The sequence below is a fragment of the Mastacembelus armatus genome, chromosome 17 (assembly GCF_900324485.2).
Source record: "Mastacembelus armatus chromosome 17, fMasArm1.2, whole genome shotgun sequence".
Lineage (NCBI taxonomy): Eukaryota > Metazoa > Chordata > Actinopteri > Synbranchiformes > Mastacembelidae > Mastacembelus > Mastacembelus armatus.
In genome coordinates, this window is record NC_046649.1 from 9,830,402 (window position 1) to 9,853,906 (window position 23,505).

Genomic DNA, 23,505 nt, shown 5'->3' on the forward strand with positions numbered 1-23,505 from the left:
GTGCCGGACTGCCACTGCAGCCAATGGGCTGCGTGCTGGCAGTCAGTCCGTGGTGAGGCGGTGCTGAGCGCACTGGACGGGACAGGACAGAGCTCCATGGGGGACGCAGGCGACAGCGGCAGGTACCAACGCTGCTACACCCCGGAGGTACAAATCCCAACTCTGGAGAAACCTTTCGGGCTTTAGGACGCTCCGCTGCTGAGGTTTGACTGGTTAAAATAACGAAGCCGAGCATGAGCACTTCGCATGTGAGGTAACCAGAGGATTTGAAGACTGGGAGATATCCACACACGGAGAGAGGGCCATGCACGGACACTGAGCCGCTTTGTAATCATCATTGTCCCGGTGCGTGTACGTTTTCGGTGTCTTCTCCTCTGAGCATGGAATGACCAAATCCCTCTCTGGATGATTTGATGGGGCTACTCAGAGTCATGATGCCGCCCAAGTTGCAGCTTCTGGCGCTGCTGGCGTTTGCAGTGGCCATGTTCTTCCTGGAGAACCAGATCCAGAAGCTGGAGGAGTCCCGGGGAAAGCTCGGTAAGTTGAAGCGTCTGCTGCCCTATCCCATCCAATCACAGCTCTCTAGGAACACCACAAGCTGCGTGTGTGAGGTCTGATCGTAGATCTGTGCACCCCCATTGTTGTGCATTTGGCTCAGTAAGAGAGTCAGTGTGCTGGGAGAGCGGCACTTCATCCGGCACACATGCCTCATCATATGGTCCAGACAATGGCACACAGTCAGGAAAGGTTTAAGGATCTGGGAGCTGCGCTGCTGAACTTTGCATGACTTGTCTGAGTATTTGTAATAATTGACTGCCTGCAGACTGTGCCTGCCCCTCATTTGTGTGAGCCTGAGGAGGAGATGCTGCTGTCTGTTAACAGCCTGTTAACCAGTGACACGGAGTGAATGAGAGTCTACATCAGGGCTGCAGCCAGCACTTATTTTCATTATTGATTAGACTGACAAATATTTTCTGAATTAAGCGATCAGCAATCTGGTCTCTACAACAGCAGCAAATATTGGAAAATGCCCATTATAGCTCAAAGTGACATCAGATGGCTTGGCTTTTCAGATTATTAGTGAAAAACTCCTAACTCTTAGGTTCACATTGATATTATAATGGAAAAATAGGACGTTCCACATTTCTGCTTGAAAATCCCTTCTAACCATTAAGTGATCATCAGAAAAATAATTTTCTGTCAGTCGACTATTTGCTGAATCAACTCATTGGTTCAACTCTAGCACAATCAAGATGATTGATAAACAGCCAGTGTAGCAAACTAAGACATGAAATCGAACGGACCAGGGTGGTGGTTCTCGAGTTGATCTCAAGAACTGGGATGGTCAGTGAGGGAAATGTTTTCAGTGAGAGGAAGTGAGTTTTAGTATTTTAGATGCACGGGGACACCGCCCCACTGCAAATCCTCTCCTGCCCCTTTACCAAACTCTTTCCTCTGATGGAAACATGGTCGGGGCTGTGTTCAAATCTCACCGCTAGCTCCCGTCAGGGGGTCAGTCCCAATAAAGATCTGGGACATTGCAGGATTATCTCTCTGGTGCGTCCACTGTGGGGATTTTTTTTTTTTTCTTTTAAGGAACAGAGAAGTGATGCAGACACCCTGAGGCCAACGTGCCTCAGGGGTCTGCAGACCACCTCATGCATCATTTGATGAAAGTATAAGCCTGGTGCTGAGGAGAGGGCAGCCAACAAGCCCTTTTCATGGCAGGCAGTTTGACTTATGATAGCAGAAGAAGCACCAGTGTAAGTGACAATATAACCAGTGGCTGCAGTGAATTTCATCTGTGGAGGCAGATCCAGGGTCCTGGTGTTGTTCATGCTGGCCCAAGTAAATGGTTAATAGGGACACTTAATAGGACAGAGAAATCATCAGTGTTTTTTATATAAACATGTTATAAATAGTGTTATTTATTCCTGCTGTGACAAGTGAAAATGTCTCTTGTGTAAAAGGTTGATGGGTGTTTTCCTCACTTGCATCTTTTCCTTGCGTCTCGGACCTGCCCACATAAGATGCAAGGAAAAGAAGCAAAGACAGAGGAGCCGGGAAACACGTTTTAGCTGACATGAGCCGTCCTTTCCTCTAGTCCTTAATGTTCAGCATCCAATCACAAACTGTCAATCTGTAACAGACTTTTGCAAGTGATGCACTCGTGTATCATCGGTTGTAGCTCCTCCAGGCAGCCTTCTCACTCCTCAGAGCAGAAATGGGTTTTGGCGTGTCCTTCATCATGGTGCACCGGAACGAACTCGGGTAAACCGAGTAACGATAACATAAAGGAACTGATATTCACCCTGTAATGAAGGCCCTGCACCTACACACATGCCATTTTGACAAATCAAGGTAAATTTGGGTGGAGCTGTGCCACCAAACTATATTTATAAGAAAAGTAAAGGTTCAAGTTGTCCCTCTTTCAATAGGCAATAAAACTAAAAGTAGGCAGGGACAATCAAACAAGATCTGTAAGGCCCAGGCATTAGAAGAGATGGAACTAACCAAAATCAGTGAAAACACCAGTTTGAGTGAACAGTGGCCGTGGACTCACTTTAAAGTCAGTCCCTGGGCTGCAACTGGTGATTGATATCACAATTATTGTGGTTAGTGTGTTGAGTCTTTCGCAGCTATTTTTTTAGTCTTTAAAATGTCAGATGTCAGTCCCCTGATTGGTCATTTTTTTTCTGACCAGCAGTCTAAAACATAAAGATATTTCAAAAACTAAAATTGAAATTTAAAGCTGCACAGGTTAGTTGTTTAATTGGTTCAATTGAAAATTAGCTTTTCATATGTGAGTATTTCAACAAAATAATCCAAATAATTAGGAGGTTATTATATAATGATAATTGTTATTTGTTATGGCCCTACTTGCATTTACATTGATTATAAAAGAGGTAAAAGTCTTGATGTTCAAAGTTGTTGTGAATTTTCAATTAACTAGATGTGAAGTGACTAATCTTTTAACCCGTTACAGGATAAAGTACATAGATGGATAATTTAGTCATTTTCTGTCAGAATAATCAGTTCAAACTTTCAGCAGTAGTTAGGGCCTTAGTTAATTGAAGTCATGCTACTTTCCCAGTGGTGTTTTTAAATGACTGGTTGATAAATTACTGTAAATCAACTGACAGATTTAATTAGCAGCTATTTTCTTTTATAAAAATTCTTCTCAAACCTTAAATGCCTTTCTTTGTTTTCTGTGTTGGTAAACTGAATATCATTGGGTTTGGACTGTTCATCAGATTAAACCTGTATTTGTTTCTCACTGTAGTTTCGGATCTTGTTAGGAGCAGCAGCATACAGTATGATCTGGTAATGCAAACAATAGTTAATCCTTGATCTTACAGGTGAATAACAGCCAGACTTTGTCAAATGAGCCAGAGATGAGGCTGTGTGGGACGTGTCCAGGCCAGACTGTGAATAAAATGGTTAAAAATCATCTAAATCAACTAAAACATCCCAACTTCACACGTTGGAACAATCAGGAGTCCTGCGGTCCCGCTTACAGATGGCTATATCGACTTGTGATATGGTTTACTGCTGCTGTAAAGAGCTATACTTTATACCCTGTGAAAATCCAAACTCTCCCAGGCTGCACACATCACACACACACACACACATGCACTCACATATACACATCCTCTCCCAGTGCTGAAGCAGAACCTGAGAGGCCTTTCCCCTGACCGCCCACCACCATGAGAATCTGTTGACTTGGCGAAACGCACTCTGATGGATGACTGGACTGAGCAGACGTCTGTATACTGGAGCTCTGAGTTATGTGCTGCATAGCCAAATAGTTGTGACTGAGGCTTTCACAGGCACAATGCTGACAGACAGCCACAGGGCCGGTCACATTACCAGGTACGCCTGCTGTATGTCCATCTGTGCAACAATAAAAAGCAGCAGAACAACCATGACAAAGACAGGTGGTGTCCACCACCAAATCAGAACTCCATGAATCACTCTTGCCTGATACATATAAATGTGTAATCTTTAAATGTCGCCTTCTTGTGTCACAGTTAACTTTATGCAGGTTGAAATGGCCAGTGTCCCCTCCTCGCAGCATGGCACCTATTGCTTGGCATTCAGGTTGAATCATTTCCCCATTAGACACCTCCCACAGAGCGGACAAGCTGTGATTTGCTTCCAAGTTAATCGTCGTCCCAAGGTTTCACTGAGATGTCTCCTGCATTGCAATCATGCCGCGATGCAGCTGTGTGTCCCGCTCTGGGCCTAATCCATTATTCTGACAGTATTTCTCTCTGGCTGCTTAGCGGCACTGCTTCCGGCTGGGTCAACAATAATGCAGACTGACTGTGCAGAGGTGGATAGAAATAAAGTTTGTTAATGAAGATTCGCAAACAGGAATTCAAGGCTGAATTCAGGGTTAACTGAGTTAACCCTGACTGAGCCTCAGTTCAGGCAATTTCAGACGCTCACCTTGAAGAATTTCACTTTATTCTGAAGTTTGACATTCCTGAATAATTTTTCAGCAACATCAAGCACGAGGAAAATGCCTGAAGTGGATTCAACAGTTATCACGTATTCTCAACCAGCTGAGAATATTTTTTATAACAGCGCTGGGGCATTATTTGTTGGAAATATTTTAATAAATCAGTGCCAATCACGTTTACTTCACCAGCACTTTCTTCTGATTCACATCTTGTTTGGCTAAAGGCATTTTCATTACACAGCCGAGTGCATCATTATGTGTGTAACATCTGTCCTTGCTACCTGCTTTTATAGATTGCAGCCATGCTGAACTTATTTCCTCAGGGACACTGTTCATAAATACGAAGAAAATATGAAATTTCATTCTTGAAGCCCCAGCTTTGGACTAGCTGGTATAATCTTTTGTTATGATGTTTTAAAATTAGTCCGAAAGGAAACTTGAACATGTAGGTGTCAGGTTAATGCTCGATGGAAGGTGTGGTTTATTAAGAGGTATGTAAATAGAAATGTTGCTTGTAAAATTATCACCTCATGGCCCCTGTAACTGGACAGGCAGCTTCTTCACCTTCCTGCCCTGCAGGGCATGTGAGGGGCTGTGTGTCACCCAGCAGGACAAATACTGAGAGGCATTATTCCCTCAGCATCATCGCCTTTTATCTGCTGGCCGTTATTCAGCCTGATTAAAGGAATTCAATTTCCATCTGTTGCGCTGTGATATTTAGTTCCAGACACAAGCAGCTCTGTGATGAGCTCTGAGAGAGAAGAGAGATGATGTTGAATGCAGAAAGAGGACGGGGATGCATGTGCTCATTCCTTAAGTATTTGCAGTGCTTATATGTGAATCATAAGTAGTTATTTATCTCCACAGCCCACTGCTGTCAGGGCCACGTCTGAATTTGACTTTGATTGTGAGACCACCTTCACACTAAACCAGGCAGGTTGGCAGGTCCCAGAGGGACAGGTCAGTTATTGCTAGTCTGTCCTCATGCATGAGGGACAGGTCAGGTATCGCTGGTCTGTCCTCATGCATGAGGGACAGGTCAGGTATCGCTGGTCTGTCCTCATGCATGAGGGACAGGTCAGGTATCGCTGGTCTGTCCTCATGCATGCACTGCGTGGACGTTGATTGGATGACTTGACACTTTCGAGCTGCCCTGCTGCTACTCAGACCCCCACTGAACTTTGTTAAGCCCTTGAGCTGCAGAGATGTTTGAATTTTTACCTTGATGATTTGTCAGACACCATTTGTCCAACCTGTGTCAAATAGTGTCTGTGACTCACTCAGATGGCTTTAACAGTAAACGCTGGCTTCCTTCTCAGAATATATTGGTGACACATTGGTAGCACTCAGCAAGACTTTTCACAACTCCAGGTGCAATTCTCAAACTCCCAAATGTGCAACTTCCAGTGTTTCTGCTTCTTTTTCTTGTTTTTGCTTCCTTTTTGTTGACATGACACTCAGATTACCTTTGAACTCTCCTTGACAGCCTCCATTTCTGTTTATAGCTTCCCTCAGGGATATAAAGGGTGCATGAGTCATTTGCACTCTGCACTTTGGCATCTGCTACTGTAAGCAGCCAGTAGCGTCTATCGCCCAGACCATCGTGTTCAGTCACTGTCTGAAACATGCCATTTGAGCGGCTAATGGAGGGGAGCCCACTGTGGAGATGGGCGTAGGTGTCGGGGATAGATTTGTTGTGGGAGGTGGGGAAGCAGGGAGCTAATGATCGTACTGGGCTTCTGCTGTATTGTTATAAGCAGGCTTTGATTGGGGATGGGGATTTATGGCCCCTGGCATGCACTTCGCCTGACGGGGAATATGTTCCTGCAAAGTGGTGCACGCAGCAGCAACCAGAGCTGGCTTGGCATTTGCTGCTGTAGCAGGATGACAGACAGGCTAATCAGGCTGCTATGGACGGTTTCACACCCTGGATGTAATTGGAGGTCATTGTAGAAGAACACCCTGCTCCAGTACCACCCATCATTCCCCTCAGCTGGCCTCTCCCCAATATTTACTCCCTACCTCTTTGCACAGACACACTTTCTCCTTCTCCCTGTACCCCCACCCTCTTGATCTTCATCTCTGCCCTTGTCAGTTCAGCTCTGGGCAGAGGTCGTCAATTCACTCAGCTCAGAGAAATGTGCTTCAAATATCATGTGGTACCAAAACACTGCAGACAGATTTTTATTGAAGGAACTTCTGGCAACGTGTTCTGAGCTCTGACTGATGAGATATTGTTTAGTTGAAGTGATAAATCAGACGTAGGTCAGCAAACTGTCCTGGAGAGTGAACACTGACCCGATGGGACTTTACTTTATAGGTGATCTCCAACATATTTTACTTTTCCCTCTGTACGCTGCATTTAAACAAACACTTTCCTGTCTTCTCTGCAGGGTTTCTTTTCTTCCATAGCACCATTTAGCTCCTCCTCATATCGGGGAACCAGCGAGTGGCCAATATATCATTATAATAACATATAATTACTGTACTCTCATCCCACTCTTTCTGGATCAATAGTTGTAAACAACTTATTTTTTGTGTGTGCAGAGCCGCCTTTGTGATATACAAATCCCCTTTGTGTTTTTGTTAACCCCATTGGATAAATGCCTGAAAGGAAAATATCCGCTGCTGGCTTCGGAAATAAGGTGGTATCAAAGGATGAGGAAGTGTGGCGCGCGAGGGGGGGGGTGAAATGAAAGACATGATTTAATTTTCATTGCAACACAGAAATATTTAAAGCTCCAGCTGCTGAAAATCATAAACCCCTACAAAAAAAATGAATGAAGAACGCACGCCTGCAGCATTTTTACAGCCAATTTCATCAGAGCACAGAGGGGATAAAAAGGGAAGAAGATGGTGGAGCAGTGCTGCCCTTCTTCCTCAGCCTCTGGTTCAACTTTGCTCCTATCGAGTTGGCTCAGAGCTGCCTTTATCTTGTTTTCCTGTAACATGTATAACACCAGGCGCACTCGGGGGCGAACTGTTAATATGGAGCTCTCTCTGTTCCTCTTCTAGTCAGATCTCTTTTATCTCTGTCTCTGCCTCCTTTTCTTTCTCTCCATTGTCTCTTTTTTGTGTCTATTCTTTTTCACGTCTCTCTTTCCATCTCCTCACTGCCATGATTGGTGGGAGGAACTTTGCCAAATTGCCTGAAATTCAACATGAAGGTAATTCAAGAGAATATAAATAAGTACATTGCAAACAGCTGTTGTGTGTCTGTGTGGATGGAAGGGGGGTGGGGGCGGCTGGCGTTGGCAGCTTTGGTTTTCCATACTTGTGGGCACCCAAAACTGGCAGCTCACTAACACTGCGGGACCTCGCCGGAGACTGGATGATGGTCCCCACAAAGGAAGTGTTGAATTTTTAGGGTGACACCTTGGTTCAACATTAAGGTTAGGGTGAGTAGTGGTTATGGTTATAGTTAGGGTAACTCTCCAGGCAATGAATATAAATCAATGGAAAGTCCCCCTAGGTGACATAAACAAGGATGTGTGTGTGTGTGTGTGTGTGCGCGCGTGTGCGTGCCCATGCCTTATTAAAACAGTATCTGGGTTGTTGAATATTCAGCCCCCACACTCGGACTGTCCCCTGCTGAGCGAGGATCAGTAGATTTATGTGCGTCTGCATTTCTCTCTATTTCTGTGGTGTTTAAATGCATCGACACTGCATATTCCTGCTCGCTGCACACCAGACTGATTGACTGATCAAGCTGTTTTTTCATTAGACTAATGCTTGTCTCTGACCCATATTAATGCACCAGTTCAATACAGTGGAATAGCTTTTCCATTGATTCTGGGCTTATTAACTGGATTAGGGATTTGCCAGTAAATACAGACAGTTTGTCACCTTTTGTGATCTTCTTTAATGACATTATTTAAAATATTCAAAAGCATCAAAATAATGTGGCTGTGTTAATGTCTCCACACGTTAGAAAATAAACTATTATTTTCATCACTGATTAGACCTTGAGTTATTTTCTGGATGAATTACCAACCATTCATCAGCCCAACTGAACATCTGGTTTTTTCTTGTCTTGTCTGATCAGCTTTCATAGATGTATGACTTTACATTGATTGGATGCTATTTGATTATATGTATTTATATTAATGTAATTATTAAACTGGTCTTGATCTGGTCACTGTGTATCTTTAGGTCTGTGACAAAATCAAAGTGTTGACATTGTTATGTGGGTTGCACTGTAACCATTCGGCGGCCAAGGCACTCCAGGCTTAAATATCTTTCATATTGGCACACTAAAAAATCTTATCAGTCAATATCGATCGAAAAATGGCCAACTCTTATCATCGAGATCAACCTTAATCCTATCACGATGCAACATAAAATTGGATATTTGGCACAGCCGTATTTCCAATACATTTAATGTTGTTTCACTTTTTATCAGGTGCACTGTCTTTTGTCAGAATAACAAAAAGCTGAGTTGTCACTTATAAAACAAAATTTGTATTAAGTGATACAGATCAGTGAGACTGATTAGTGTCTACACAGGTACCTCTCAGTTTCACGCAGACCAAACATGCTCCACTAATTACAAGATTCAGCAGCCTCTATATTTACAGCCTCACACAAGTGTCAGATCTGATCTTTTCATGGATGTCTGAACAAACCAAATCGACCAAGCTGATCTGGGTCGCGTCCGTATGTGGTCCCCAATTTGACGATCTGTGAGCAAGTGGTCTTCATGTTTTGGTTTTTTTATATCTCCCTTTTCAGTTGAGAAACAAGGAAGCTTCAGATTTGTTGAAGTTCCCCTTTAATAGTGCTGTGACTGAATATATTTTAAGACCGTGAGAGAGATTTTAGGAAGGAAGTCAAACTGAAACTGCCTGGCAGCGAATCTTTAACTCCTTATTGATCTATACCCTGAGTTCAGGTGTTATATTGGCATCAGTGTCTGTAGAGTAAAGTAGGGCCTCTTCAGAGAAAACTGTATAACACTGCTGCTGCATACATGGCCTGCAGGTTCTAAATACAATGAGATGAAAGGAGCCGAGCGGAGAAGTAGGAGATGAAAGACACAGATAAGCCTGCAGAGATGAATTGACATCAATAATAACTGGTCTCGTTGCAGCCTTGTTCTGTATAACACTGTTCCCACTGTAGCACATTTCTATGTGGGACAGATTCTCTGCGGTCTTCACCTGTCCCTCCCACTCATCGTTAAACCTATGAATAGCTGTCATCTGCTCTGTCTAATAGCGTGTGGAGTTTTCCCTGGACTACCATATATACATTATTAATTATCTGTTAGAGGACTGAGAGACACAGAAGGTAACTAACATCAGCTCTCTGGGTTATAACTTGCACAAACATTGTTTATCGTCACAATCGGATGTGAGCAAAATACAACATTGCATTTTGGTGCGAGTCTATATGCATTTACTTACTGTTTAATTTGTATAGTTCAAGGTACTCCTGTCTAATTTGAATGCAGTGTTTGTGGTCAGAGCATTTTGCAAAAGCAGACATTCCCGCTGTGGTTTCATTTTCTCTAACAAATACATTTAATAGCTCTTCTCCTGACAAGAGTTATCCAGATATTGGAAGTGCAGATGCCTCTGAAAATGTTGGCTAATTCCCACTGCTTAGTCATTGACAGTCTGTGGCAGGATGAGAAATGTTCCAATCAATCACCCCCCTCCCCTTCACAATCTGCACAACCTGTCAGACCCGCCTTTACTTAACAAGGCATGGGGATGATGGGATCTGCCATCTGTGTAAATTGCTCCATAATCTCATCCGACTGGTTGTTTCTGATGAAGCAGACAGAACATGCCACGCTTTGTGTTTTTCCAGACATTATTGGCTCACCCGTCAGACAGAACTACCGGCTTCGATTGCATAAAAGACGTATTGGGGGAGAAAGTAGCAGGTTGAACCATGATGATTATCATCTCTATCTGTCCTGGATACTTACCATTAGTGTAGAAACAAGGCTTTAGATTAGAAATTGTAAACAGTCCACATGTGGCAGGAGCCTAAATAGTGTACCCTCAGGTTTAGCCAAACAGCATGTATTGTATCTATACCTCAACAGTTCTGCAGAAGAAAATAAAAGTAAAATCCACAACTGGAGTCTTTTTTTTTTTTTTTTTTCCCGAACAAAGACCTTTTCTGAGGTTTCTAGTGTGAACATCTCCATCCTCAATGACACTCAGTGGAGTAATTATGGCCTGAAGACCCATACCCCCAAACCACTTAAGCACTTTAAACTGTCTGCACAGTGTTGCCCTTGTCAGCGCTGACAGATAAGTTTTGTCTCATCTCCGTGGTTGAGGAATGCTTTGTCGGCATTCTCTGACAAAACCCGCTTGTTTTCAACATTCTACGTTGGGGAGGAAAAAGTTATTTCCAGGCCTTTCAGGATATGTGACCTTTATGTGGATTGTTTGCACTGAGTTAAATTGGAGAGTCCAGCAGCTGCTGCTCTTCTGAGGATGGAGTGCATCCCTCATGTTCCCGTCATTGCAGCTGGTTCTCATGACTCATAACAGCATAATGCCCACAGCCCAGTGTGTTTTCTCCCTTTTGCTGCTCCTCTCTGCACTTTCTAGTAAAAGCAAAACTACTGTGTAAGTCCTCACAATGAAAAACCTGGCCTGTATTTATGGAATCTCACAAAGCAGCGGCCCAAGACAGGAAATATCACGTCACTTCTTATTTATGAGAGTCTGCAATGTAGCCAGACATTTTATTGTCACTACTTCACCTCACTGGATGCATCTGTTGATTTAAATTTTTACAGTCGAGCCTTTCCGTTGCTTATATTGCAATCTGACTTTGATGCATTGTTCAGGATCCATTCTAGCATTCATAAGAGTTTCCTCATTTTATGGTCTGGAGGAAAGGACAAGTAGAAAGTCTGTCTCTATAGACGAATGATGTTTTGTTTGTTTCTGTTCCTTTGCTGTTTGTGAATGTCATTTGTTTAATGACTATCATGGCATGGATTACCAATATACCCCCCACCCAGTTCCCATTTCCCTGGATTTGACTATTTGGTTAATTTCAAATTCTTCAAAAAATTATAAATTCACTGAAGCTTCTCCTAACAATTATCTTTATCATCAATTCATTTGATGATTTATATATATACATTTTTTAGATTGACATAGTTTAGTTTTGTCTATGAAATGTAAAAAAAATAATGAAAAAATACACATCAAAAGTTCAGAAGTGGCTTAATTAAACCATAAGTGGATTGAGTATCTGCCATAATGCAATGAAGGTACATAAGGAAAGTTTCTTTGACGTAACATAAATGATTATAAAATTCAGTGTCACCACTAGCAGTTGGATCCATGCACTGACTCAGTTTTTATTTCCACAGTAACTTCAGGCCTCCCTTTAACTTAATGAAAATTATCCCAATAATTTACAGACTTGGAACTGGGAAATGGAACCCATCCCAAGATTTGGGAGAAAAAGTTGGATTGGTGTTTATATTGTGCTGTAATGGAGAATATTCCTGAATAAGATGTGTTTAATAATGGTTTTAAAGCTGGCTGTTACAAAGTGTAATAAGGTTGTTTGGCCTCCATTTTGTCACTCTCTATCTTTTATCCTGGCCTGGCTGGTCCTTGTCCTCCTGTCCTCTCCTCTGACTCCCCCAGCTGTACTGTGGAGGACAGACCCGTGAATGAGACCTTTCATTGAACGTCAGTGTCACACTTGTGTGTCAAAGCCAGTGGGGAAAATGCCTCAGCTTTGGCATTTACTGCACTTTCAAAGAGTCCACTTGAATCAAATGTGTTTCTGTCTTATTACTCACTGAAAAACATGTATGAATGTATGAATGTATGAAATACTGCATATAGCACAAAAAGGTTTGTTTAGTCAGGCCTGAATCTCCCCGTTATCCAGACTTTATCCCGATTTCCTCCGATAATCCACTCTCTGCTAAATGGATCAAAAATTTGATTAATTAGAAATTTGGTATTGTACAGTTTATCCTAATGTTTGTGAGCACTAAAGTGGTGACATAACTGTTCCCACTGGAAACCTGGCACTGCAAAACAGCAACATGCGTCCAAGTCTATATAAGAGTGAAGAGGACGAAACGGCACCAGGAGCAGCAGACTAACTCAATTTTGATACAGCAGCATCCTAGATCTCCTGCCTGTCATCCTTCATTGATTTTGCAATCCAGCGGCATCCAAGCAGAACCATACAAGCCGTGCACCTCAGTCTGCTGCTGATAGCCAATCTCTATTACCCACCTAGCCCAAGGCTTCGGTCCGAGAGGCTGACCCTCTCAGGGGAAGCAGACAGTGGGAGAGAGAGAGCTCCAACCGGTGGATCGGAGCAATGATGGATTTATGAGCTTCTTGGAGAAAGGATCATCTTCTCTCCTACGGTTTTATTATCCCATCATATCTGGCACGATAGCAGTAATACATGATGGGCTGTCAGATCTGACAGTGAATACCAATGATGATTTCAAATGCCTGCATTTAATCAGCCACAAAATTGCTTCAGTAAATATGTTCAGCTACCAGTGCTCTCACTTTGAATGAGATGAGTAATAGGCTTGTAGTTGTCACAATGTTTAAGACCTGTGTTGGCTTCACGGTTCATAATTAGCTTTTAATGCACAGAGACAACTTGAGAGGAGGAAACTGACAGAAATGTGGAATGAAAGGAGTCCTGCTGTGTGGCCATAGTCATTCAGGCTTTTGTTCTCTAATTAAATGACCTCATAAGGGAGAGCTAAGCTTAGGTTAGTGTGTGTGTGTGTGTGTGTGTGTGTGTGGGTCGCCCTCTGATTTGGAGGTTTGTGCCAAATGTGTTCACTCCCGCAATGAATAGGGCATCTCCTACAAAGCCTAAGAAGCCCTCTCTGTGCCTGCTTCGCCTCCTTTTTGGTTGTTGGAAATTTGGCACAAAGCACACGGTGTTTAACAAGTGGTTTCTGGGCCCTTTCGCGTAGTTCAGGACGTTGTAGTTAGGGACACAGTAGCCCCCGGTCTGTTCTCACTCTACCCCACCACTTTAAAATAAAAAATAAAAAATAAAAAAATAAGCAGAAAGACGGGCAGCTACACAAACAATTACATTGGTGCGTTTATGCCAAGTAAAAAAAAAAAACACGTATAGTTCATGTTTGGCACTAAAAGTGTGAGCAGTTCATAATATTGACAAAAACATAAGGTTTAAATTGTTAAGTCACTTAATTAAAATATATTTTCTCACTTACCCCTTTAGTGTCTAGCTGCTTAGCTAACTTAACTACCTCATTTGTCTTGGTTGTTAATAAGTTGTTTCTCTCTGCATCCATCAAAATACATTCAAGGTTAATGGACTTTTGTTTGTGGAGCTCTCCCTACTCTAAGCAATCCACAGACCTCACTGTCGACTCTTTTTACAGGGACTATTTTCTTCAAGAAAGGCAGCTCCAATGAAATGATAATAATACAGTTGACAGCGAGGTCTGCGGATAATTCAGAGTAACAGAGATAGAGTCGCTGATGAGAACTAAAAGCAAATATGTTTGTTTGGTATTCAGCTCTTAAGAAACTGAAAATGTCCTTTGCTGGTCTTACACATTCTTTGTAGCATTAAATATTGGTGATTAAAAAGGCAACAATCAAACTGGGATTGTGATGGGAGGTACTGTAACAAGATGTACACAATTCTGATATATTGTCCACTTACAAACTTGATGGAGCATCGTATTGCCTGTTTACACATGCTGGACGTTGGAAGCGTGCTGCTGGCTGTCTGGTGAATTTACTCTTCTTTTAGTTCTGTTTTGGTCTCCATCAACTACCAAGGGAAGTGTGTGTGCTCCTTAGATGCTAAATTCTCCACTATGTCCTCTAGAGAGTTGCTGTCTGACTGCTGTTTGGTGCTGGACAAGTTGCTTAAGGTAGATTTATCCTAGTAATTTCACTGAAAACAGCTGACTGCTTTGCAATGAGACGGAACCAGAACAGTAAAGTTGTGGGCCATAAAAAAAAAAAAAAAAACCGAAACACTGAGCTGAAAGGCGCTAAAGTGTTTCGTGGAGTTCAGAGGAACCGCAGAGTGAGGTGATGATTTTCGGTCTGTCTTTATGTCTCACTGTTCACAAAAAAATATTGGTTAGAGTAGAATTAAAGTTCAGAAGAAAATCTTTCAGTACTTTATATCAAGAGTTTAACACACAGACTCAACCAGCTCGCCTGATCAGATTATGAGGGAGTGGTTTAATCAGATTACATTCAAATATTGCTCAATCCCAACTGGTGCACAGAGCTACTTGGCATCACCCTTGTCCATATGAAACCAGCGTGACAGCACAGATAAAAACAAAAACAGAGATCTTTTGTATGAAATAAAGAAAATGTTGTGTTCCTGTAAGACCCAAACACTGGTTGCATGAAGCTGGTTGAAAAAAACAAAACAAACTAAAGGCGCCTAATGTTTACAACTTGCACTGTCATGAGCTGCAGTTTGAGTCTAATTGCATTTTGCGGCTTTTCCCTGCCTCTGTTCTCTGTATGCGTCATAAAAATAATCCTAAACGGACATTTGAGCTCTGGCGATAAAGTTCCAACACAGCAACTGTTACTGCTGTTGTTGTTGGCCGCTGCGTGCTTCAGATAGATGCATGAGTGAATGTTTCCATTACAGTTGTTGTGCATGCTGACAGCCTTCACCCATTACAACCACCTGGCACGTCTCCACGCACCAGGCCTGGAGCACCAGTTGCAAGAGAGTGGAAGCAGCACGGCTCCATCCGTAACTAGATCCAACTTTGATGAGTGGAACAGTAACAGCTGCTCAGGAGGGTGTAAGAGGGGGCAGAGCATTTCTGTGTGCGTGTGGTGTTGTATATATGGCCATGTGTGTTCACACAGATGAAGGGAGAGGGCGGCAGAATCACAGATGACATCTTAATTGGCCTTCGGTGCCAGATGCCAACATTTAAAGGTGACCGGTCCAGTCCAGACTGTAACAGTGTCTCAGTAGCCAGGCAGGGCTTTACACAGGGTTTAGGAGCCTGCTGGCTTCGCTGAGAGCTCCCACGGGTATTAGGTGCTCCAGTGCTGTGCTTCCTCCTCTCTTCACACACATACACATACACACCCTTCTTCTCTCTCCATCCTTCCTGCTGAGCACTCTGAGGCATTGTCAACACCAGTCAATCAGAGGCAAATTCAAATGAAGTAAAGAACACGACAAAGGCTGGGGCTCCTTTGTGTTGAATCTATTCATGCTGAGGCACCGAGGTCTGGCTCTTTTTTTGTGCGGCTTTTCTGCAGCTTCATGCAGTGTTTGGATTGAGATCCCCCCCCTCCTCATTTATGGCATATTGATGTCCTATAAATGTTCACCTGCTGTTTATGGTCGTCCTATAAAAGTAGCCTCACCACCACCAGTACCAGCCTCTAACCGTCACCTCTTGCTTTCATCCTTTTCACATCTGATTCTTTTCCCAGGAGAAGAGATAACCAGGTTACAGAAATAATTTCCCACCGTCTCGAGTCTGTCTGAAACACCAAAAGATGTACTTGGCCATATGATATTATATGCGTTTGATCCTAAATGGGAGCACACAGACACTTGGCTTTGCAGTTAAATAAGAAAAGGGAAAGTAAAGGTAGGGGACTGATATTAATATTGAATCTTATTAGTGAACAAAAGACGTGGCACCGCACCGTGAAATAGGCTGCTCACGAAATGATTAACTAACATTCCTGTTTGACATTATTCTTGATCCTTGATGTGAAGCAGGAAACGAGTTTTAGCTTACTGCCCTCCAAAAGAAATGAAAAGGAAATCCATTTTTAATGAAGTTAGAGTTTATTCTCTCATGAAGCACTGTTGCCTGTGACAAGGAGAGGATATTTTTAAGGAGTGTTTCACGTTAACTGGATTAGGTTTAAATTCAGGTCCAAATTTGTATCAGGGATGAAATATGTATAAGCCGAGTGCTATTTATGCACAGTAATGAGACATGTTGAACATTGAAGAGTATATAAACAAAAATCCAGGGATGTGGGAGGTGGAGATGGTAGTGTTCTCGCTTTGAAAATAAAGGACCCCGGCACAGTGCACATGGAGGTCAGAGGTCAGCTTCTACCTCAGAGATCAATACTTATGAAGCTGGTCAGTGTGCATGTAATCATCCTATGCAACTGTCCAGTCGCAACACACAAAAACCTTAACTGTATGTCCTGAAATTACCTATATCTAACTTCTTGCTGTCCCTCCAGAACGAGCCATTGCAAGACATGAGGTACGGGAGATCGAGCAGCGGCACACGCAGGACGGTCTGCGGGAGCGAGAGCGAGACTCGTCCGCCACGTTGCTGTCTGACAGCGAAGACGACGTGGTCATCATCTACAACCGCGTACCCAAGACAGCCAGCACTTCCTTCACAAACATTGCCTACGATCTGTGCGGGAAGAACCATTACCACGTCCTGCACATCAACACCACCAAGAACAACCCGGTCATGTCCATACAGGATCAGGTCAGAGCAGCAGAGCTCAGAACACTCAGAAGGCCTCTTCTCATTGCTCCGTTCATTTTTAATGCAGAGGCCTGTTTTCTTGATATGTCTCCATTATTTGTTTTAACTAAAGTAGGCATATCAGCCTTGGAAATAATAATGGCCATCATCATCATTTTGGTTTGTTTAGGTGCGGTTTGTAAAGAATGTGACTGAATGGAGGGAAATGAAGCCAGCTTTCTACCATGGACATGTCTCCTTCCTGGACTTTACTAAGTAAAGATACATTCATCTAATGTGTTTATAATGGCAATACTGTAAAAATAAGTTGAGTTACCCTGCTGTGGCTTTGTGCAGTTGACTCCACCTTGTGGCCATTTATAGCTTTTCACTAACAAAGTGTAATGTAATTACACTGAATGTAGTACAAAAGAACCTTGCCGTTCCACCAAAGTCAGCATAGTTCAACATACATACTATATTATTATTACTATATATGTTAACCACATTTTCCTAATAAATCTAATTAGTCAGATCAAGTTTTCTAACCCAATCACTGGCATTTCTCCCAGGTTTGGTGTGAAGAGGAAGCCTATCTACATAAATGTGATCCGGGACCCTATCGAGAGGCTGGTGTCCTATTATTACTTTTTACGTTTTGGCGATGACTACCGGCCCGGCTTGAGACGCAGGAAACAAGGAGACAAGAAGGTTAAAAACCACAAATAATCCCATTCTTTTGTTTAAGTTTGTCTTTCAAGTCCGTCTCAAATCAAGAGTGAAGTGCTCACATGAACACTGAAGCAGGATTTACAGTCTGTGTTTTATGCAAAAATGTATTACTGACAAATGATTACCATTATTTAATATGAGGCTTCTGCAGTTTGTGTTAGTCAAATCAGTGGGAAGTCAGAAATCATTTGGTCTCCCTGTTGTGTTTCTTTGTTGAGCTGTAATAGAGTGATAGTAACACAACAAGAGAACTAATTTGACAAGTCAATGTCGTGTTCAGAAATGTTCATGCTCTGTCTGTGTGTGTCTTTCAGACGTTTGATGAATGTGTATCAGCTGGTGGGTCAGACTGTGCCCCTGAAAAGCTCTGGCTCCAGATTCCCTTTTTCTGTGGTCACTACTCTGAATGCTGGTATGTATTGCAATACCTGGACTGATACTTGAAATTAAACAAGGAAAGCTCAATTTACCTGTTCGACATATCTGGTGATATTTCAGTCAATGCCACAAATGAACTGACCCTAATGAGTATTGTCTGTGTAGCTGAGGAGACTGTAGTTTATTTTGAGACTGTTCAAATGTATTTTAATTCACAACACACAATATAGGTGCAACCAAATAAATGCACTATTGACTTCTATTTAAACTACAGTGCCCAGCTGTTTTAGGAAAGTCTTAGCCTATTGGTGAAACTATGTACCCATGATACATGATGCTGAGTATAAATGGCTGGGTTAGGGGTTTAGTTCTATATCGTTAAGTATTGAGAGACACACCAGCTCTTTGGGCTTTTTGTGGAATTTGTTAGAAATAACAGAAGCACAGACAATCAACAACCTTATACTTTCCTCGCTGCAGGTAGGTCAAACCCGTTCAGGTGTGCTGTATCAGATTTGTTTCACAACAAGAGGCCTCAAAGTCCTTTTCTGTAACTTCTGCTTCACTCATCTCCTCAAGGTCTTGGATGGCTCTCCCAGCCTTGATCTGTTCTTTCCACGTGATGATCTGCATCAGTTTGTCTCCCTGCACTCACTCATCCCTGTCACACTCCTTAATCTCTCCCTGGCTCTGCTCTTTATCTTTTAACCATCTACCCTCTCCCAGCAGGTTACAGACTGAAGTGTCTAGGATTTAGTTCACTGTGGTGCACTACCAGTATATTTAAGCAGTGGCAATGTGAATTTGCTGCCAGTCCCCCAATGTTGTGTTTAATAAGGCTTAGCCAACATGTTACTTTATAGGTTTATATGATCTACTTCCTTCGTTATTGTTTCATTTCCTGGCAATGACAACACCTGCCGCCAGATTTCATTTTGTTCTTGTGCGTTCCTGCCTTGCAGCTCTGTCCCCTGCTTTGTTCCTCCTGGTGTCTAAACCCTCTCCAGTTCCCAACTCGCATCTGACTTCATTATTCTTCCTGTCACTCTCATAGTTCTCTGACTCTCCTGTTCTGTGTCATATGTAGTCACTGTGATGGCAGAACCATCGCAATTTAAAAATGAAGAACATTAATCAAATGCAATAAACATGATCCCTGCACAGGAACGTGGGAAGCCAGTGGGCCCTGGAGCAGGCGAAGTACAACCTGGTGAATGAGTACATGCTGGTCGGAGTGACAGAAGAGCTAGAGGACTTTGTCATGATGCTGGAGGCCGCACTGCCGCGCTTCTTCAAAGGAGCCACTGAGCTATACAAAACAGGTGTCATGTCTGCTAAACAGCTAAAACCCTTTTGCTGGAGCCTGCGTACTCAAGTTCCCCTCACCAATATTATAAATGCTGAGAAGCCTAATGGCTCATGCACATTGCAAAGCTGAAACGCAAGCCTGTGAGTGGTTAAATATAAGCAGCTCGAATTGCTTCTCTGAGGAGTGAATTGTGATCAATATGCACTCATGCCTCTCTGATGTAGTTACTGATTAGTCGCAATGAGTGCATCCAGGATGAATAATGATAGAATAAAAGCATTAACTTTGACAATGATATAGATGTATTATGACTCGGGTATGATTCATAATGTTTAGCAGCTGATAAGCCAAAGTCCTTGCATTAATGAGGTTTTTTTTGGAATGATTTTGAAGACACAGTTTCAAAGGTCTTATAGTCTCTTTCCTAATTGCATAGTTATTACTGGGGTTGCCAGGTTTTCAAAATAACGTTTTTAAAAATAAATTTAGGACACAGCAGACAGGATTGAACACTGTGCCATATTTACACAACCCTTATGTCATAATCACGGTTTCACGTGTCACATTGACTTAAAGTAATAGTTTGACATGTTGGGAAATACACTTAATTCTCTTTCGCATACTTAGACATACAAAGACTGAATAGAGACTAACAGCCAGCCTGGCCCCTGACCAACGCTAACAAAAGGCACCTATTGAATGTCAGAATCCCCCTTAAACCCTTTCTCTCCTCATCACAGGGAAGAAATCCCACCTGAGGAAGACCAGCGAGAAGAAGCCACCCACGAAGGAGTCAATCGCCAAGCTGCAGCAGTCTGCCATCTGGAAGATGGAGAACGAGTTCTATGAGTTTGCACTGGAACAGTTCCAGTTCGTCAGGGCACATGCTGTCAGAGAAAAGGACGGAGAACTCTACCTGCTGGCACAAAACTTTTTCTATGAGAAAATTTACCCAAAAAACTAAAGACACATGTTCATAGAAAGTTTGGGGAGGACACTTTGTACAGGCACAGATGTGCAGTCTGAGGTGAAAAAGAGAAGGAAACAGAAAAATAGACTTCTGATGGGTGTGGCTGGTTTGTATAGAGCATAATGTGGAGCTGCAGATCAATCTGCCTCTGACACAGCAATCAGTCTGGTGACAGCTCTGTTATTCACATCTGTGCCAGCCAACTGGACAAGGAGCTCATGTTTCATTAGCGGGTTGTGTTCCCAGCAGCTCCCAGGCCTTCACTCCCTTTCACTTCCATGACAAAGGTCAGCTGCACAGAAGGCATCTGCTGACACATGGTCGTAGACAGCTGATCAGACCTCCACTCCTGATTGGCTGCACCGTTCCAAACAAAACATTTTCATTGGCTCTGTACTGTTTGGTGTTTTCTCGTATTTTAACTCTTGACTATGGTTGTCTTTTGTATGTACTGATGGTGACATTTTTCATGGTGAAACGACATCCCCATGCCTCACCACCACTACTAACTTAAAGAGATTTTAAGTGTAAGAAACTGACTAACTGTGCTGTATTATTGGACTTAAAAAAGAAATTATGAAGTTTTTATGAAATAAAAATCCTGTGACCATGGACTATTCACTGAGACAAATGTGTACATTTTATACTGTACTTGATGTGTTTTGTTGGAAGACTCCTGTTAATGTGCAGCTTTGCCCAGAGCCTTTTGGTGGGTAATAAACAAAGCTTTTACACATATGACTTAAGTGTATAAAAACCCTAAGGTGACCATGCTACTGCCTCACTGTAAATATTTACTATTTTACAGTCCATTTTCAGGCAGATTGGTTATAGTACAATATTCATTTTTTTGTGTTAACACCCTTTTAAAGTAAGAATCTGGGATTATTTTCACTTTGTACATTTTGTCAGCACTTTCATTTCAATTTTTCACTTTGCATTTTATGTTTCTGTCATTGTAGAACCAGCTAAACATTAGCACTGAGCAGAATGTTACTCTGCTCCTTAAAACAATAGTCCAACATTTTGAGATATGTTTATTTACTTTCTTGGTGAGAGCTGGATGAGAAGCGTGTTAAGTCCACACCGTAGTTTAGCATAAAGACGGGAACCCGATAGCCCGACTCTATCACATGACCCCCATAAAAACACAAGCTTCTTTTTTTTTTTTTTAAACTTTGGTTTATATACAAATTAAACTAGAAGTGATTTGTTAATCGATGGGCAAAGCACAGTGGTGGTTGCTGTTGGTTGTAATAGTTGTGTTGATATTCTCATCCAAGTCTGGGCAAGAAAATTAATATGCATATATTTCTCAAAATGTCAAACTCTTCCTTTAAATCTTTGCCATTGTCTTTACATTTTTTTACATAACAGATGGTGGAGAGTTTGATTATAACTTGTGACATTTTCTTCTCTGATTTTCTTGAAGGTTGGGTTTATTCCAGTTTTTATGGCCTGTAATTGGCCAATTAAAGTTCCTGTCTCCCACTGATGAATTGCTAACTAACAGCTGGAAAATTCACCTCTGTTTTATGGAGAAAGTGTACTAATGTGAAGGCAAGAATAGCTGCATAGAATTTTTCTACTAGATGTACTGTCACATCTCACCCCCTGACAAATATGCAGATGAATAGGTACAAATTTTCATCTGAGGATGTAGTTTACTGCTCCATTACTGTGTGCCTTCTCTACACCCAGCTCTCCTTGTGTTTCAGATCAATGGATGGAATATAAAAGTGACATGGCTGTCATGGCTGTTTTCACATTTTGATTGCCAAACAAATATACAGAATGTTTTATAAAACTACCAGAGATGCATGTGTGTTTTTAATACTATACAAAGTGGATAAAACTGCTGTGAAATTGTGAAAATTAAGGATGGATTATTTCAGGGCTGGCATCCTGCAGAGGGAGACAAAGCTGCTTGATCTGACTGTGTTTGTGTATCCATTTTCAAATTCATTCCTTTCTATATTCACTTACAGGATAATTTGATATAGTTATTTCAGTGAGATGAATATGTTAATGCTATACATGTTATTTATAATTGTAAAAGCACAGAAGGTTTTCATATATTTTAGGCGCCTGCTGGTTTGTATGTCTTAAACATTTTCTTATTGTGGTAGTCACTATGTTGCTGATGTAACATGGTTATGAGAAGTGCGATGAATCACCTGGGGCCGGAGACAGTGTAAGTGAACCAGTGCTGTCACTCAGTTACTCATCCCTGCTCTAAGAAAATCCCTGGACAGCTATTTGACTCATCTCTATTAATCTCTCATCATTTCCTGATTTTGGCCCCCTGACCCAGATAAACATGGAGGGTGTCCACCCTACTCTGGAGCCTTGGTAACAGGCTACCTTTCAAATTTTGATATTTGATACAGCATACAGGTATAGATCTGTATGTGCAACACGTTTTTGCCAAACACTGGAAGTTATGCATTAGGGCCTGTTTGATTTTTAAAGATTTCCTTCAGCAGTACTTACCAGCCAAATATAAACCTGCTAATCATCCCATTAATCAGACAATAATTGTCATGTTTATTCTAGGTACAGACCTGCGGATCAGTATAGTTTTTTCTGACTTTAAACGTTATTTGCAATAACAGGTGGGTTAGGACAGAACCACGCAGACTTGTGTGTTTTTGATAAAGGCAAATCTAAATATTAATTAACCCATTAGTACAGACACAGTGTTACATTATACAAGCTCCATTCCTTTGTCACACTCCAAACACTGCACCCATCTAGTATGGACTGTGGCTGACCAGCTATATTAACCTTATTGATCCGTATATGAAAGCCAAAACCACTATGTCCTGTCTGGGGCACCTGTCGTCTGTCAGCTCTGGAGAGCATCAACATGGAGACAGAAAGACAAAATAGACTTCTCCATGGATTTTAACAAGAACATATTATTTATTGGTCTCCTGAACAAGGCCTCTGCCATTTTTATTGTGTGGGCAACACTCACTTTATTGAATGAGGAGCCAGTGTTGTTGTCCACACCAATAAACATGAGACATTGTGCCATTAAGCACAGACTGCCCAGTCTCTAAGACATATGGCTGGAGATGACTGTGTCCCTCCCGGTTATGTAATGCAGCAGTAACTCTTCTCACTGAGGTGTGACATGTCATGTAGTCGTCCCAGTGGAGAGGACCTAAAAAGTGTTTGTCCTGCGGTTG

The 23,505-nt window shown here is 42.1% G+C and overlaps 1 protein-coding gene across 1 annotated transcript; it reads left to right on the top strand.

The window, feature by feature from the left end:
- Positions 1-50: 50 nt before the first annotated feature.
- On the top strand, positions 51-22,121 carry hs2st1a (heparan sulfate 2-O-sulfotransferase 1a). Its single transcript, XM_026313236.2, has 7 exons — positions 51-537; positions 16,684-16,943; positions 17,113-17,198; positions 17,495-17,633; positions 17,969-18,066; positions 19,197-19,354; positions 20,082-22,121. The coding sequence occupies exons 1-7, from the start codon at positions 414-416 to the stop codon at positions 20,303-20,305; spliced, it is 1,089 nt and encodes a 362-aa protein (XP_026169021.1). The 5' UTR covers positions 51-413; the 3' UTR covers positions 20,306-22,121.
- Positions 22,122-23,505: the final 1,384 nt, after the last annotated feature.

Coding starts and splice junctions, on each gene's coding strand:
- hs2st1a (XM_026313236.2), top strand. CDS start 414: ATGGGGCTACTCAGAGTCATGATGCCGCCCAAGTTGCAGCTTCTGGCG. Junction 538..16,683: donor GGAGTCCCGGGGAAAGCTCG/GTAAGTTGAAGC, acceptor CTGTCCCTCCAG/AACGAGCCATTGCAAGACAT. Junction 17,634..17,968: donor GGAAACAAGGAGACAAGAAG/GTTAAAAACCAC, acceptor TGTGTCTTTCAG/ACGTTTGATGAATGTGTATC.